The 18,785-nt window shown below is 40.0% G+C and overlaps 1 protein-coding gene across 1 annotated transcript in view; it reads left to right on the forward strand.

Moving 5' to 3' along the window:
- LOC127570344 (E3 ubiquitin-protein ligase HECW1-like) overlaps positions 1–18,785 on the forward strand; it is a 315,832-nt gene that overhangs the window by 199,858 nt on the left and 97,189 nt on the right. Inside the window, 1 exon segment of the mRNA XM_052015802.1 lies at positions 15,400–15,550. Coding sequence (XP_051871762.1) covers positions 15,400–15,550 — 151 coding nt within the window.

Below are 18,785 nucleotides of genomic sequence, written 5' to 3' on the forward strand. Positions count from 1 at the left end.
TTTATTTTAAATTTTAATCATAGACTGCTCTTAATCATAGAACTGTTTATCAATTCTGCATTCTATTTTGAAGTTGTCTGCACATGTCCTTTTGAATCTCATTTGCTGGGATGTTTGGGAACAATACATTCCGTAAGCATCTTCTTCAGGAGCGAGTGGGAGTTCTTTTGAATTTACCTCCCACCCGTTTTAATCATTTCTATTCATGCAGCGGAAACCTCATTCCGAAATCATTTTTGAAGTATCAATTGACTTTTGTCAAATGTTCATGTTTGATATCTCTGCCAACTTAAAAAGTTGAGCAGTGGGAGCATTATGCGATGCTTTTTGCCCCTGTTAATTTACCAAGCCATTAATTGCCTGCAATGACTCTAGAACACAGCGCCTTTTCAGCTAACATTGCTTTGTGGTGGTTTATTAGGGAAGAAAATGAATTTAATAATCACTTGCGCAAGATTTTTAAATTAACATTAAGAAAGATGAAAGGCTAAAATTTATGTCAGTGACAAAAAATGGAATAACTAAATATGTTTTGTAGCTTTTTGCAGTGTTTTGGGGCAAACATGTAAAAAAAAAACTATAGAATATTGAAACAAGCCTGTGGACTTTAAACATTAAATCTAACAAGGAAATATAAGGTTATCCACTTTGAAAGGGAGAATGAAAAAGTAAGGTATGTTTGAAATGGAACAAGACTACAAACTGTTGCAATATAAGGGATCTGAGTCTCCTAGTACATGAAGCAAAAAGTTAGCATGCAGCGACAGGAAGTAATTCGGAAAACTAATGGAGTATAAAAATAGGGAAGTTTTAATTTAAGTTTACAGGGTGTTGGTAAAACCGCACCAGGAGTATTATGTGCTGTTTTATTCTCTACGTTTAAAGAAGCGTGTTTGCGTTGAAGACAATGCAGAGAAGGTCCACAAGAGGATCCCTTTGATGAAGGGTTGACATATGAAGAATGGTTGAATAGTTGGCCTATACACATTGGAGCTCAGAAGAATGAAACATACAACATTCTGAGGGGTCAGGCAGCATTTGTAGAAAGAGAAACAGAGTTAACATTTCAAGTCAAAGATAAAGTTTATTTCATCTGAAATGTTAACTCTATTTCTCTTTCCACAGATGCTGCCTGGCCTGCTAAAGTGTTTCCAACACTTTCTGTTTTTATTCCAGATTGCCAGCATGTAGAGTTTTTGATTTTCAGAATTCTGAGGTGGATTGACAGGGTGAATGCTAAGAGGATGTTTCCCTTAGTAGGGATATCTGGAACCAGTGGGTATTGCTTCAAAATAAGTGGACACCCATATTATATGGAGATGATGATGGATTTCTTCTCTCACAGGGATGTGAATGGGGAGAGAGCAGGAAAGTGCTATTGAGTCAAGATAGTGTCAGCCATGTGAAATATAGGAGCAGGCTAATGGCACCAATTGGCCTACTCCTGCTCCTGTTTCTTACTTTCTTATATTCCTTAAATTCATTATATCTAAGACATGGGAATAAAATCACTAAATTCTAGTACTGTTCACTTTCACTTTAAACCTCTGGTCTTGATTTGCATCCAATTCATGAAGTCATTTGAGCTGAAGAAATCACATCCTGTTCCTTATTTATTACCTACAAGATGTCAGCAACAATTCTGTGTTTAGTTTCAGTACATTCTGTTGGATCAGCTTAAGTCAGATGGGTCTTCATTTTGAACATTTTAAAGAGTCTTTATCACTGAAAGCTTTCTCAGTTTTATAAACTGTGAACAATGCATAATGCAAGAGCAGCAGTTCAGTGCCAATGTATTTCCTTGTCAGTTCGGTATTTAATTTGAGTCAAAGTTTCACATTTCATTATAGCATCTTAAAGGGAGATGCATCATCTGTTTCATTGTTAAATTTCCATAGACAAAAGAATTGTAGCAACTAGCCATGTCACTCAAAAACTCTTTAAAGAGTGCGCAATCACATTTTGCATGAATGCAACTATTTTACATAAATGAAAATCCCACACATTCCACATGTATATTCATTGAGGGATGAACTTTGGACAGATCTGAGTCTCATGGAATTGTGAGAATCTACTTGAGTTAGTGGGATATTGAGTCTAGACTGCCTGGACAAAGCAACTATGATGCCCAGCTGCCCATATGCGCCAAATAAGGTGACCTTCCACAGCCAGGGGCATCCACTGAGGTGGCTTCAGTGGTGAGTATGTCAAAGGCAGTGCCCCCAGAATGCTTTGGCAGCTTTTTACAGGAGGCAAGGCTAGAGTGGAACATCAACTTTTGTCAAATCGTATCAAGGTTTCATTAAGTTGTTAAATGTTTTTGATATTTACTGGGAAATAATTAGGAAGTAAACTAAGAAATAATTAAAAACATCAAAATAAAGCAAAATAAGTCAGAAAGATTGTTTTTTTAATTCATTTAAGGGATGTGGGCTTTGCAGGCTGAGTCAGCATTTAATTTCCCACCCCTCATTGCCCTTGAGAAGGTGGTGGTGAGCTACCTTCTTAAACCGCTGCAGTCCTCGAGGTGTGGGTATACACACAATGCTCTTAGGGAGGGAGTTCCATGATTTTGACAATGAAGGAAGAGCGATATGTTTCCAAATCAGGATGGGGTGTGGCTTGGAGGGCAACTTCCAGGTGGTGGTGTTCCAATGCTTTTACTGCCCTTGTCCTTGGTAGAGGTCATGGGTTTGGAAGGTGTGTCAAAGGAGTCTTGGTGAGTTGCTGTAGTGCATCATGCAGATGGTACAAACTGCTGCTACTGTGCCTCAGTGGTGGAGTGAGTGAACAGTTGTGGATGGGCTGCTATGTTCTGGTGTTGAGCTTCTTGAGTGTTGTTGAAGCTGCATTCGTCCAGGCAAATGGAGTAAATATATACATGTACTAACCTTGCTTGTCTCTTCCCCTTTGATCTACAGTGTTAAGGGCAGAGAAGGTGAAGAGTTTCTGAAATGTGTCCAGGATAATTTCCCAGAATTCCATGTTTCTGGTCCAATGAGGACAGAGGTATTGCTGGATCTGGTTCTAGGGAAGAAAGGTGTCAAATGCACAAAGATTCAATTGGAGAACATTGAGGAGATAGTGATCATAACATAACAGGATTTAGGTTAGCTTTGAAAGGGAGAAGGAGGAATAGAGTCAGAGTCACACAGCACAGAACCAGGCCTTTCAGCCCACCATATCTATGCCGACAATCAGGTACCTATCTATACAAATTGCATTTTTGTTCTGTGTTCTAATCGCATTTACCAGTATTTGGTCCGTAGCCCTGGCAATTGAAGTGCTCGTCTAGATACTTCTTAAATGTTATGAGAGCCACTGCCTCCACCACACTCTCGGACAGTGCATTCCAAATTGCAACCACCCCCTTTGTGAAAAAAATTCTTCCTAATATCCCCTCTCAACCTCTTACCTTAAACCTATACCCTCTGATTATAGATTCCTCTGTGAACCAAAGGGGAAAAGTTTACCATTGTCTACCCAATCTATACACCTCGTCATTTTGCACACCCATATCAAGTCCCCCTTCAGCATTCTCTGCTCAAAAGAAAATAAACCCAATTTATCCAGTCTCTCTTCATATCTTCTCAACATCCTGGTGAATCTCCTCTGCATCCTCTCCAGAGGAATCACATCCTTTCTATGCTATGGTGACCACAACACTGCACATAATATTTCAGATCTTGCCTCAACATTGTTTTATAAAGCTGTACCATAACTTCCCTATTCTTAATTCTATGCCCCAGCTAATGAAGGCTAACATCCCAAATGCCTCCTTTATCATCCTATCTGCTGCCACCTTCAGGGAGTAACCGAAGTAAAAATAATCAAGTGGAGGAAGGACAATTTCAATGGGATGAACGTGGACTGGCCCAGGTAAATTGGAAACAAAATTGACAGATAGAACAATAGACTTCCTTCAAGGAAGCAATGGATCAGGTACAGTTGAGGCACATTCCCATGAGGGGCAAAGAAGGATCAAACAAACCCAGTGTTTCCTGGATAATGAAGGATATACAGAGAAAGATAAGATATAAAAAGGCTGCTCATGACAAGAGTCAGGTTATAAATACCAGCAAGAACTAGGCTGATTATAAAAGAATCAGAGGGGAAGTGAACAGTGAAATAAAAGAAACAAGGAGAACATGTGAGGACACGCATTTAGGGTGAGAGGGAGAAAATTTAAAGGAAATGTGCGGGACAAGTTTTTTTACACAGAGATTTGTGGGTGTCTGGAACGGGCTGCCAGGGGTGGTGGTGGAAGCGATATAACAGTAGTGTTTAAGAGGCTTTTAGACACATGAGTATGCAGGGAATGGAGGGATATGGATCACGCTCAGGCAGAAGAGATTTAATTTAATTTGGCATTGATTTGCCGCAGACATCAGGGGCCAAAGTGCCTGTTCCTGTGCTGTACTGTTCTTTGTTCTGTGTTCTATGTCAAAGTTTAGCTACCAACGTAAATTGGAATAAAAACAGAAAATACTGGAAAAACTCAAAACTCACAGGTCAGGCAGCATTGATGGAAAGAAAAACAGTTAACATTTAGTATACAACACACAAAATGCCGGAGATACTCAGCAGGTCAGTCAGTATCTATGGAGGGAAATGGACAGTCAACATTTTGGGTCGAGACCCTTCTTCAGGACTGGAAAGAAAGAGGGAAGATAGCCAGGATAAAAGGGTGGGGGAGGGGGGGAGCAAGAGCTGGCAGATGATAGGTGGATCCAGCTGAAGGGGGAGAAGATAGGTAGGTGGGGGAGGGGGGAATGGAAATGATGTAAGAAGCTGGGAGGTGATAGGTGGAAGTGACAAAGGACTGAAGAAGATGGAATCTGATAGGAGAGGACAGTGGACCATGGAATAAAGGGAAAGAGGTGAGGAGGGGAATCGGAAGGAGGAGTGTGTGGGTGATGGGCAGATCAAGAGGATGGGGGAGGGGAAAGAGATGGGGTCATGGGGCCAGAGGGATACGGGAAAACAAAAGTCGGTGGGGGGTGGGGGGGACAGAGGGGAGTGGTTATAGGGAGTTGGAGAAATCAATGTTCATGCAGTCAGGTTAGAGACTACCAAGGTGGAATATGAGGTACTGTTCCTAATGTTGACAGTAGGGAACAGACATGTCGGTGTGGGAATGAGAGGTGGAATTAAAATGGCTGGCCACCAGGAGATCCTGGCTGTTATGGTGGATGGATGAAGCAATCATCCAATCTGTGTCAAGTCTCACCGATGTAGAGGAGGCCACACTGGATGCAATAAATGACACTGAAGTGAAGGACTGCCTCACCTGGAAGGACTGTTTAGGGACCAAAATGGTGGTGAGGGAGGAGGTGTAAGGGCAGGTGTAACACTTAGCACGGTTGTAGGAATAAGTGCCAGGAGGGGGATTGGTGGGGAGGGACGAGCGGACAAGGGAGTCACAGAGAGAGCAATCCCTGCGGAAAGAGGAGAGGGGAGAGGAGGGGAAGATGTGCCTGGTGGTGGGATCGTGTTGGAGATGGCGGAAGTCACGGAGAATGATGTGTTTGGTGCGGACGCTCGTGGGGTGGTAGGTGAGGACAAGGGGGACTCTATCCCTGTTATGTCTAGGGAGGGGAACGGGGTGAGGGCAGATGTACGGGAAACAGAAGAGATGCAGATGAGGGCTGCATCAATAGCAATGGAGGGGAAGTGCCGTTTTCTGAAAAAGGAGGACATCTCGGATGTCCTGGAATGGAAAGCCTTATCTTGAGAACAGATGTGGTAGAGGCAAAGGGACTGAGAGAAGGGAATAGCATCCTTGCTAGTGACAGGATGGGAAGAGGTGTCTCCCAAGATAGAGACAGAAAGATTAGGAAAGGGGAGAGAGGTGTCAGAGAAGGACCGAGTGAATTTGAGGGCGGGGTGGAAGTTGGTAGCTGAGATGATGAAACTGATGAACTCCACATGGGTGCAGGAAGCAGCACCAATGCAGTCGCCAATGTAGCGGAGAAACGTTTACTATACTCCAGTCCTCCAGCAGCAGCCATGAAATATTTCTTACTATTTCAAAAAAGAGAACGAGGAAAAGTCCAGCAACTGCAGGCCAGTCTATTTAACCTCGGTGGTGTGAAGTCTTTAAGGAACAGTGATCCAGAGCAAGATTAATAGTCACCTGGAAATAAACGGGTTAACTAATGCAAACTAGAATGGAATAGTTAAGGGCATATTATTTTAACCAATTTGATAGAATTTTTTGGTGAGCTAACAAATAAAGTTTATGTGGGTAAATGCAAGTGATGGAGTGTACAGGGACTTAGAGAAGGATTTGACAAGGTGCCATATAACAAGCGAAACAGCAAACTTTAAGCACATGGTGTAAAAGGTACAGCGAGATCAGGGATATGAATTTGACGAGGCAACACTCAACAGAGGGCCGTAATGAATGGATGTTTTTTGGACAGGAGGAAGGGGAATAGTGACTTTCCACAGGATCAGTCACATTGCTTTTTTTGATCAATACTAATGACCTAGATTTAGGGTGCAAACCACACTGTCTAAATTTGGAGATGATACAAACTTTGGCAATTTGTAAACTACAAGGAGGATAATGATAGATTGCAATAGGATATAAACATGTTAGTGGAGTGGGCAGACACATGGATTGTCTAAGCTCTAAGAAATTCCGTCTCATCGGCTGCTTGGTGAAAGCTGTAACAGCTGTATGCTTTTGATGGTGTGTTTGCATAATCCTGTATAAAGACCATTTGTTCCTTGAATAGGATTTATCTGAATTAGAAAACAAAACGTGTAATCTGTAAATGTGAATTTAAACCTTCAGCACACATTTACCAACTCTTTGGTCCTCACATTCTATGCTGTTCATGAGGGGGCTATGTTACTGGACCACTTATCCAGACAAGAGTTACAAATGCTTTTGATACTGTCACGTACATTTTTAGTCAAAACATATCAATAAGGATAGAACAAAAGGAAGGGCAAGGATGGAAATGAGAGAAATCGAAGTCATGGGTGTATCAGCTGAAAGGGCAGATTAGAATGTAGGCTGCTGAGATAAAATCATTCAGCAAGTAATGAAAAATTTGCATAATAAGTTAAAATGATTAGGCATTTGTTGAGCTTGAAAAGAAATTAACAGTATTGAAAGTGAAGCATTGAACGTAGATTAAAAATTGTGGGATATAAGTGTAAACTAAATTGAATTTAGTTAGTTCAGAGGATGAGCCAGAGAACAGAGGATACCTACAAAAAATTCATTTAAATTGCCCACAGAAAAAAATTAAGAATTAATGGAATGCAAAGATCTGCAACCACGACATAATGCCCCAGGATATAGCAGTTTCAGACATGACAGAGGGGGATGCAAAAGAGGAGAGGGAGTCACAGTTCTCACTAGGGAGTACATAAAGAGGATATCCTGAGAAAATGAAGGGATAGGATGGATGTACATTTGGAACGGCAAGCGCTGATCAAGGATAATCAGCATGGCTTTGTGTGGGGAAAATCCTGCCTCACTAATTTGAGTTTTTTGAGGAGGTTACAAAGAAGATTGATGAAGGCAGGGCAGTAGACGTCATCTATATGGACTTTAGTAAGGCATTTGACAAGGTCCTGTGATGGGATTCAGAGCTTGGAGCTCCACTGCCAGAGAATTAGCCTCCACACTTAAGGATTGCTTAATTTTATTCAATTCTTATTGACAGCTGAATCAATGGGGCAAAACATAAATAGGTTTGTTTATTATGTTCTACTAAATGCTTTAAAATTACTTGCATTTTGGATGTAAGTTAACTCAAAGCACAATTGCCTGAGGTTTAGTCACTCATTCATTTGATTATTTTTTTCTCTATTTGGGCTATCAGTGATTCCTGACTATCCTCATCTAACTGGTTAAGAATTGGTGTCAGAGTAGTAGATACATAAGAACTGATCTCCAGCAATTTTACACAGATTTTGAGCTTCTATGGAGCATTGCCATAGCTGGAGACACTTCTGGTCTCTGCAGACCAGAGCTTCATACAAAAGATCAGGAAATATTTAGGTACTTACATGATTTTTTTTTATACTTTCTAGTATGATCACATTTGTTCTTCCTAATATTCACATAGAATTGATGTTCAGAAGTAATGTTTAATTAACATTTTTAATGTCATTTCTGTAGAGTTTGTTCCTGTTGCATGCAGGTTCCCATGAGCCTTTGTAGCATTTATATTGAAGTTCTTTATTCTGGCACTAATGTAGGACTAACCGTAATGCAGGGTGGTTAGTTGTCTACCCCAAAATATGGATTCACACTGTCATTGGGAATGCATGAAAGAAAACACGTCAGCATGATCATGAATACACATGTCCTGAATAGCACCTGGTACCAAGTTTCATCACAGGGTCAGAGAATGGTTATAAAATGGAAGAAGGCTCTTTGGCCAATCTAATCTGTTCTGGCTCTACGTAAGATCAATTCAACTGGACCACTCCACAGCATCCCCCATTGCCCTGCAAATTACTTCCTTTGAAATTCTTATTCAGCTTTCTTTTGAACAACAATTGAGTGTGCCTCCACTACTGCTTCTGGCAGTGCACTCCAGACCTTAACTATTCGCTGCATAAAAAGCTTTCTCCTCATGTCACTTTTGGTTCTTTTGCCAATCGCGTTTCATGGAGTCATAGAGAGATACAGCACAGAAGCGGGCCCCTCAGCCCACCAACTCTCTACCAGTCAAGCACCCATTTTTACACTAATCCTACCCTAAACCTTTTTACGCTCCCCACATTCCCATCAACTCTCCCCTCACCTCCCCCCACCTCCACCAGACTCCACAAATCACCTACACTCTAGGAGTAATTTACAGTGACCAATTAACCTCTCAACCCACAGATATTTAGAATTTTTGAGGAAACCAGAGCACTCAGAGGAAACCCACGTGGTCACAGGAGGAACGTGCAAAATGTGCAAACTCTACATACTCGTGCCTTTGGAACTACAAGGCTGCAGCTCTACCAGTTGGGCTACTGTGCTGCTCTGCTGCATCTCTGTCCCACCCTTCTTTATATTTCTCATGATTCCTGACTCTTCTGCCAATGGGAACCATTTCTTTCTGTCTACTAAATCCATCCTGATTTTAAATACTTCCGTTATCTCTACTTGAATGCTTCCTCTGTTCAAAGGAAAGCAATCTCAGCTTCTCCATTTGATCAACATAACTAAAGTCCCTCATCGCTGGAATCATTTTGGTCGGCATGGATGGGTTGGGCCGAAGGGCCCGTTTCCATGCTGTATGGCTCCATGAATCTCTTCTGCACCCTTTCTAAAGCCTTTACATATTTCCTAAAGAGTGGTGGCCAGAATTGGCCACAATACTCCAGTCATGGCTGAAGTTTTAACAAGGTCCATTATGACTTCCTTGTTTTTACACTCCAATTTTGAAGCTCACTATCCTGTATGTTTTTTAACCACTTTGCCAACCTGCTCCATTACATTCAATGAGCTGTACACGTACATCCCCCAATCACTCTGCATTTGTACCCCTTTAGAATTGTGCCCTCTAGTTTATTTGGCCTCTTCTCAATTTTTTTTTCCAAGAAAATGTAACCCTTCACATTTCTCACCAATAAATTTAATCTGCAACCCATTCCTCCAGCCTCTCTGTACCTCTTGGAATAAAAAGGGAAAATGCTGGAAGTAATGAACAGGAATGACGGCATCTATGGAAAGAGGAATAGAGTTACGGTATGAGGTCCATGACCTAGCAACAGAACTAGAAAAAACTAGTATTTTCACTTGCAGAGAAGGGATAGGGAAAGCAAACGCAATATTTGTGATAGTGCGGTGACCAAGTGAGTCTGAATAACTGAGGGTGGGTGATGAAGGCTTGGTAATTCCAACTAACATGTCTGGAGGAGGTCTAACTAAGGGGAGTTGAATGATAACAGAGGAGAGAGAAAAACAAATACGAAACACAGCAATTGCTGCAAATCTGAAATGAAAGGCAATGCTGGAAAATCCCAGTAAACCAGGCAGCATCTGTGGAGAGAGAAATAAAAACGTATTTAATGATTATCTTGCATCAAAACTAGCCGGTTCTGAAACTGGAGAAGCCGGTTCTCTGAAATTATTGAAAAATGCAATGCCATTGCTCAAGCTAATGTTGGGCTTTGTTGAAGCAGCATAGGAGACCAAGGACAGAATGGTCAAGGTGAGAGTAGGATGGAGAATTAAAGTGACAGGCAATTGGAAGCTCAGGGTCACCCATGCTGACTGAATAGAGTTGTTCTGCAAAGGAGTCACCCAATTTGCCTTTAGCTTCTCCAGTGTAGAGCACATCATCAGCACTGAATGCACTAAATTCAAAGTGCAAATTAATTATTTCCTTAAAGTCTTTCACTATCCTCCTCTCATTTCACTGTGCCTTCACATTTTGCGTCACCTGCAGATTTGGAATTTGTGCCCTTTACACCCAAATGCAAGTCATTAATATATATGAAGGGTTGGCAGTAGTCCTAACTTTTTCATGGGTAAGAACACATAACACAAAATGCTGATGGTTCACTGTTGCACAATGTACTGAGGATCAATTTTCCCATTGGGAAAAACCTGTTATTAATGCTGATTGAATATAATTTTAAATCCGAATAGATGTATGTAGATGTAGATGTTTAAACCTTTCAGTTCAATTGGAAATAACAAGCTAATAATATCCTGCCCACCTACATAGTTACTGATAAAATAATACAGCCTAGAAATGTTTGTGTACCCCAATGGTGCACTGGATTCAATTCACCTAACCCGCACGTGGCTGATCTTCCTGTTCAACTCTTCGTATGTGTAAACAATCAAAACTCTGCTGCCCATGTCCTAATATGGCAAGTTCCATTCCCCATGTCTCTGCATTTGCTGACATACAATAATTCCCAGTTATGTGATGCCTTAATTTTAAAAACCACATGCTTGTTTTCAAATCAATCAATGGTCTCATGACTCCATATCTTTGCAAACTCTCCAGTTCTATAACCATCCAAGATATCTATGATTTTCTAATTCTAGCTTCTTGAATATCCCTGAATTTAATTGCTTCCCATTGGTTACGCCCTTAGGTGCAAAGGCCCTAAATTTGAGAATTCCATCCTTAATCCTCTCTTTCTCTCTACCTCTATGTCCTTATGTAAGGTCTTCTGTGCTCTTTGAGGGATCTATGTCTGATCCTATACCAGAGTACAATGTGTGATGTTAGGAATTAATCAAGAATGGTGCCACTGAGTAAAGGGATAGTCTTGTGTCTAAAGATTTTTGACTGAATTCCAATAATGCTCCTAAGTTTGGAGTCACATTTGTTGTGCATGTTAATTACAATTAATTTTCCTCAGTTATTAAGACAGTATCATTTAATGCCAACAGATTGTAACCTGTGTGGGATTAACTCTCAGCAGACAGCAGTGAATTCAAATGCTGATCAGTTTATTTATCAAACCTTTCAAACTTGGTTTCCGATTCTCACTTCTCACTCTTGACTCAAGTGTTAAAGTTAACCACACCAAATTATGTTGCCTTGTTGCTTCTACAGCATTGTTCTCAAAAACAGTACCAAATGCATTCTGTAAATTCATTGTCTTCATTTTTGAAGATGTTCTGCTATTCCACACTTTGTGAAAATTAATATTTCTCATGTCTTCACTACATACATATCTGGATATGTGTACATGTGTATGTGTCTGTGTGTATGTATGTAATAGCATACATTAAAAATCCAATCACTCTCACATTTGCTTTCCATCTTTGCATTTATTGAACCTTTCTACCCCCGTTTGTTACCAAAAGATCAGCGGTAACATTGCTAAAGGAACGTCTTTGCAATTTGTCACAGATTTTAGTATAATTCATGAACCTGCAGGTGGAATTATCCTGGGTGTGTGTTGCCATAAGGAACTAGTTACACTTCTTCTAATGGCTTAGGTATGTGGAAGGAATCTGCAAATCCTTAACACAACATACCATTGAGCCCAGATGAGATCATCATCATAAACCTTCTTCAGTAAATACGTTCATGGAAATCTCTTAGAACCTAATAAATGTACAAGAAGCTAAATTTGTAAAATAAAATGTTGTAAGAAATTGCCAAAAGAAATATAACACACAGAAGGCCAGATCTGTAAGATCCCTGTGGGAGCTTTTCTTAAACTCATGCCTTCTGCTATTACTCCATGCCTTCAAATATTACTCTATTTACTAAATTACTGGTCCATTTCATCTCCGATATTAATTCTATAGATTTAGGTCTGACAGAGTTTAGTGATGCTGCAACATATACAACAGTTGGAAGTTAGAAGTCAGTGTTCCTGTAATCAATATCCGTTGCCTGCTTCATTCTCCAACAAACATATGAGACAATCAGCAAGAAAAATCAGGCACAAGGTGTTAGAAAATCTCAATCACGTCCAATGCTTTTCAATCTCTGGAACTCCCTTCTTCAATCACCACCTCTTATGAGTTTTCTGTGATTGAGACATGCTGAGAAGATTTCCTCAGTTAGATACCTCGAGCAAATTCATAAATGTATACAAAGAACGTGCTTATCAATGCACTGCAAATATTTCCTCTTCCGAATTTTGGCTGTGCCACGAAACAACAACCCATTTTTGTAATAAAATGTTTGCCACATTGCATGAAATTTCTTTCCTATCTTTTAAACCCTATGATAGTACTGAGCACATTGGTATTTCTGTGGTACAGCCTATTTGTCTCCATAAAAGCAACTGAAGGGTGGAAAATGATTCCCATAAAAATTTCAACAATGTATATTTATTATTTTGTTAATACTTGTATTTAATAGGTAATATTTAATCTAACAATGTGTGTATGAATCTCCTTACTGTCCATGTATTCAATCAGTCTTTTTGGAATGTGATAAGTTAAAATATTTCTGCATAAGAAGCTTGATGAGGGCCACTCAGAGTGGCTGCGTCCTACACCAGAGCCTTTTGCCCTGAACTATCCCTGTTTCTTATGCTATTTATTACTCGCTTTGAGTTCAAGTTCTTCCTCGGGGCGAATTACTCTTCATTTGTTCCAAGTCGCTAGCCTCTGATCTAAAGCTCAGTGTGAGTAATGTTTTCATTGCCCCAGTCTACCATTTGCTTTGAAATTAATTATGAACCCCTGGTTCTTGTATCAGCATCTGAAAAAGGAAGCAGGAGGTACATTTATAATCCAATATTGCATTTATCAATTTTTTTGTGAGTAATGGTCTGCAAAACTTAGTTCTTGGAATGAGAGCACAGATCTATTCATCCTCACCTCTTCTGCCAATGTGGAGAACGTGACATGATTATTTTACGTTACCATCTGGCATATGCCTGTCTTCTATCTCTGTTGAAACAGTGATTTGATGGTTGATGACGGTCAGCATAATTTATTCAAAGTTGTTGGGGGTTCAAAGCATTTCTTCTCCTATTCTGTTATTGTGGACCCTGTGTCCAAGAGCACCCTGCTTCCATTATCTTTTTCTGTATAATCAGAGCATTCATAGTTTAAATCTGCTAGACATCTTTCAAAAACCAGCATGTTGACTGGGACATCATTGTTCAATTATATGTGTGTCAGCAATGAATTAAGCATGATTTCCAGGATTAAAATCTAAACTATCTTGAACAGCTGCATTCAATCCTTTGCATAAAGGTTGCCAAATTTTAGCTCCATTTCCTCATTACTTTGGATGCAATCCTTAAATCATGGTATTTTGTCACAATAGGACTGCAGACAGAAAATCAAGCTTTCCCAGCAGTGTGGGTACCTTTTTTCCTGTGCAGTCTGGTTACATCGCTACATATTCTTTTTGAAGATATGATAATTTAAGACCTATCTTTGAATTTGATTTCAAAATATAAATATGAGCCTCAAACTGTTCAGCTAATTTCTTAAGTTTATAAAGGTTGCAGAGAAACTGATAAGAAATCAGACTGCTGTTTCAGTGGGTGATACTTGCAAATTGAAATAGGTAAACTTCATTCCTCAGACTGGAAAATATCTCAGAACTACTTTGTTGATCAGGAGAATCAAATGTTCTATACTAATACTACAGAAACTGCCTACAAACTTGCTTAATTCTTAGCCAACAATTGCCAGAAAATCCTGAAATACATTTCTTATTTTGTAAAAGCCAGTACTAGTTTTTCCTTTATGTGGAAATCAGTATATAAAGTTGCTTAGGAGCTAATTGCTGATTAACCAGATTCCCTCCATATTGTTGGTGTCAAAGGGAACAAATGGCTTTTTAAGACCATTCAAGTTATCAGCTGATCACATGTATCCATGAACTTGTTCAGATGTGTAATTGATGTAAACTCTGGAATTCTGGGGTATGTTACTTTGTATTTATACCCTTATCCTGATTTCCTGCAGCATTCAAGAAGGTGGACAGTCTGGTTTGAAACCTCCTAGAGGTGCCTTAATGACAACTTAGTGTCTAATTTCGCCCCCACTCCTTTAACACTGATTGTTTTCGCTCTGTCAGTTTTGGATATTTTTTGAAAATCAAAAAAAAATCTGCTGATGTCAGAAATCTAAAATAAAAATAATAAAGTCCTGTAAAAACTCCACAGGTTAGGCAGCACCTGTGCAAAGAGAAGCAGAGTTTCAGGTCAAATACACGATGAAGGGTCTTCAACTTGAAATGTTGACTCTGTCTCTGTCCACAGATGCTCCCTAAAGTGCTGATTTTTTTTTCCAGCATGTTTTTATTCAGGACATTTTGATGCAGAGCAGAGTGAGTGAGATTCACGAGTTTAAACGTGTACTTTGTTATTCATTAACAAGGGTTTAGGCCTTATCGACAAGATCGCCATTTAATGCCCATCCCTAGTTATCCTCAAGAAAGTGGTGATTAGTTACCTTCTTGAAACGTTGTATTGTGTTCTTTTTCTATCGATCATGCCCTGGAGTTCTGGTCAGTCTCTCTCAGTATAATGATCAGTTCTCCTATGCTACATCTGTTAAAGGACATCACCATAGTAGCAAAAAAAGGGGGCAAAGGACTAAATCAACCCTAAATACACAAGAAGGCTGCTGGAAATGTTTTTCCAATCAGTTTCTTGGCTCCATTTGTGGATTATGGGACTTTATTTGATACCCTATTTAATATATGTCCTCATTTAGAAAATAGCATTTTTTTTAATCAGCCATATTTTAACACTGTCGGAAAGATTTTATTGACACATTGATCACTTGTATTAAAATAACCACAAATGGAAAATATTGGATCATTTGAATTGTTTCTTTCCCATTAGAAATGCTCCTTCACTTGCAACAGTAAATTGACTTCTATAAAATTACAGATTTTTGTGACATTCTGGTTTTGTTACTCCATGAAATTTAAATTCTTTGATTTCCAAACTTAGAAGCTAACAATAAGTCTTGTTAAATTCCAGACTGGGAAGCACGAATTGATAGCCATGGGAGAGTGTTTTACGTGGATCATGTAAACCGTACAACAACATGGCAACGACCCACAACAGCCGCTACGCTTGATGGTTTGCGTAGGTCCAACTCCATCCAACAAATGGAACAGCTTAACCGACGGTATGTGGCACATTCAGTTGGTGCATTGGCCACTCCTCCGAGTTAGTTTTAAGAGAGCAATACGACTGGAAAGTTCATTATTTTTTTGAATATTCTGTTTGTGTGTGTGCATATGTGTAGGTGGTTATGGCAGTCAATTCTTTCACAGAATGGAGAGAGTAATAGTGTACGCACTGAGTGAAGTGTAATAGTTCCATTGTAGCCTTCAAGAGGGAATTGCAATAATACACGATGAAGGAAAGTTTGCAAGGCTGTGGAGAAAGTACTCATAGGCGAGTAAAGAGTTAGTGTGGAAAAGATGGGTCAAATGGACATTCCTGGGCTTTTACCATTCTGTTATTCTATGGTACTGTATTTTTTGTGAGGGCTCCAATACCAAGACATATCTTGTTCAAAGATCATTCAAGAATTTGAATTCTATGCCCACTTAGGTTTGTTACTTAATGTATTTCAAAAAGTTACAAGAAGGTGAAAAAATACTACAGGATAAATTAGAATGATAGATTCTACAGTTCCTATACGGCAAAATCACATTGTCCAGACACTGCAGCCAAGTATCTCTGAATAACAATCTTTTGCTTTCACAGTAGAGCATGAGAAGGAAAGAGGACAGCAGTGGATTACAAATGAGTCACTATCTGCTGCCAAGTAGGATGTAGATGCTTGAAGACAATGCACGTCAAATGGAATGTAATTGAATCCACCTGAGGTGCATAGAAGCATGAAAACAGGAGACATGTCCTGTTTATGAGAAATAATTGACTAGAAGTTCTCTTTTCATGATTAGCAACTTCAATGTCTCAGTGGAAATATTGTCACAGAGGTGGCGTTGTGCAGAAGCTATTGGTGCATGGCAACATGACATACACATGGTGGGGTAAAGCCTCCACTGGAGTTTTCCTGATCCCCTGGCTTGGCTTTGCCCATCCCTTTGTGGATTCAAGTGAAGTCACCAGACTTAGTCGGCAGAATTACTTTGTAAGTTTTATTCGCTATTTTAAACAAGTAAATACATTGAAAATCTAAATCGTCCTAAGCTTCGTCACGTTAACAAAATGTCGTAGTCAAACAAATTTAGACTTATGTGATATATAATTATTAAATGAGGATGAAGCAGTATGACACTGCATTCTCCAAACCTTCTTGAAGACAGCAACTAACTTCCCAATTTCTTCACAGCACCATTCAGAATGTTTGCAAAAGATCACTGCTGTATGATTGATCTCCCTTGGAATTGTAGCAAACAATGAGGGAGATAATAATGGATTTCAAAAAGACACAAAAGGGCCAGTGGATTAAAGGGAACGGGTGGTACATGAAATTCAGTTCAGAAAAGTGAGATGATAAATTTTGTATGAAGAATAAGATAATACTAAAATGTATCACCTCACTACAATTCTAGAGAGGACAAAAGAACAAAAATGCCAGTCGGTGTTTGTGCACAAGTCCTTGAAGGTGGCAGGATAGATAACATAGCAATTAATAAAGTGTATAAGATTTATAAATGCAGGTGCGCACTCCAAAAGATTCCAAAGCTAGGATGTAACAACTCAGCTTGACTATTTGACTATACTTGACTATAGTCAAATAGTATAGTCAACTTGACTATACAGCCAGTTCTGGGCAAGGCACTTTAGTAAGGCCATAATTTTCTAGAATGGTTGCAAGGATGGGCTGTAGTTGCCTGGATAGACTGCAGAAACTGGGATTATTTTCCACAAGAGCAGTGAAGTCTGAGAAGAGTTGATAAGAGGGTTTATACAAGGTAAATAAAGTGAAACTGTTTCCAAAGGCTGAAGGGTCAATAACCAAAAAAAAAAACAGGGATTTACAATAACTGTCAAGGTAACCGGAAGCAGCTTGAAGATAAAACATTTTATGCAGCAAGCAGTTAGGATTTGGAGTGCACTGCCTGAAAAGGCTGGGAACATTTAGTAGTAGCTTTAATATCCAGAAATCAATGACTGAGTCTCTGCACAACCCCGTGAGGTAGAAAATTCCACATAGTCCCCATTCTCTGAGTGACAAAATTTCTTCTCATCTCAGTCTTAAATGGCTTATTTCTTATTCTGAGACTGCTACTGGAGGGGATTCAAGGGGATAAGGTATAAAGCATTTGGAAAGACAGAGGTTGATTAGGGATAGTCAGCACGGCTTTGTGCGTGGGAGATCATGTCGCATGAATCTGATTGAGTTCTTTGAAGAAGTAACCAAGAAGGTCAATGAGGGCAGAACAGTAGATGTGGCCTATATGGACTTCAGTCAGGCCTTTGATAAGATTCCACATGGTAGGGCTGTTAGATCGCATGGGGTCCAAGGAGAGCTCACTAATTGGATACACAATTGGCTTGATGGTAGAAGCAGGGGTGATGGTGGAAGGTTGTTTCTCAGGCTGGAGGCCTGTGACTAGTGATGTTCCCCAGGTGCTAGGACCATTGCTATTTGTCATCTATATCAATGTTGCATTTTGGGAAGGACAAATGAGGGTGGAGCTTTCACAGTGAATGGTAGGGTCCTGGGAGTAGTGTTGTAGAACAGAGGGACCTGAGAGTACAAATACAAGGACGCTGGCATTGAGTATAGAAGTTGGGATGATATGTTGCAGTTGTACAAGATGTTGGGTGGCCACCTTTGGAATATTGTGTTTAGTTTTGGTCACCCTGCATTAGGAAAGATGCCATTAAGCTGGAAAGAGTGCAGAGGAGATTTACGAGGATGTTTCGGGACTCGGGACTGAGTTAGGGAGAGAGGTTGAGCAGGTGAGACTTTCTTATTGAAGCATTGGAGAATGAGGGGTGATCTTATGGAGGTGTATAAAATTATGAGGGGTATAGATAAGGTCAATGCACACAGTCTTTTTCCCAGGGTTGGGGAATCAATACTAGAGGTCATAGTTTTAAATTGAGAGGGGACGAGATTTAATAGGGCGGTGAGGGGCAACTTTTTCACCCAGAGGGTGTCAGTATATGGAATGAGCTGCCAGAGGAAGTGGTTGTGGCAGGTACATTAACGACATTTAAAAGGTACTTAGACAGCTACACAGATAGGAAAGGTTTTAGAGGGTCATGGGCCAAATGCGGGCAAATGGAACTAGCTTAGATTGGAATCTTGGTCAGCATGGACCAGTTGGCCAAGGGCCTGTTTGTGTGTGGTGTATGACTCCTGACTGAGATTGGTCCTAGACTCATTGCAGAGGCAAACATCAATCACAGAGGATGGTGAATCTCTGGAATTC

Source organism: Pristis pectinata, chromosome 5, assembly GCF_009764475.1.
Source record: "Pristis pectinata isolate sPriPec2 chromosome 5, sPriPec2.1.pri, whole genome shotgun sequence".
Classification (NCBI taxonomy): domain Eukaryota; kingdom Metazoa; phylum Chordata; class Chondrichthyes; order Rhinopristiformes; family Pristidae; genus Pristis; species Pristis pectinata.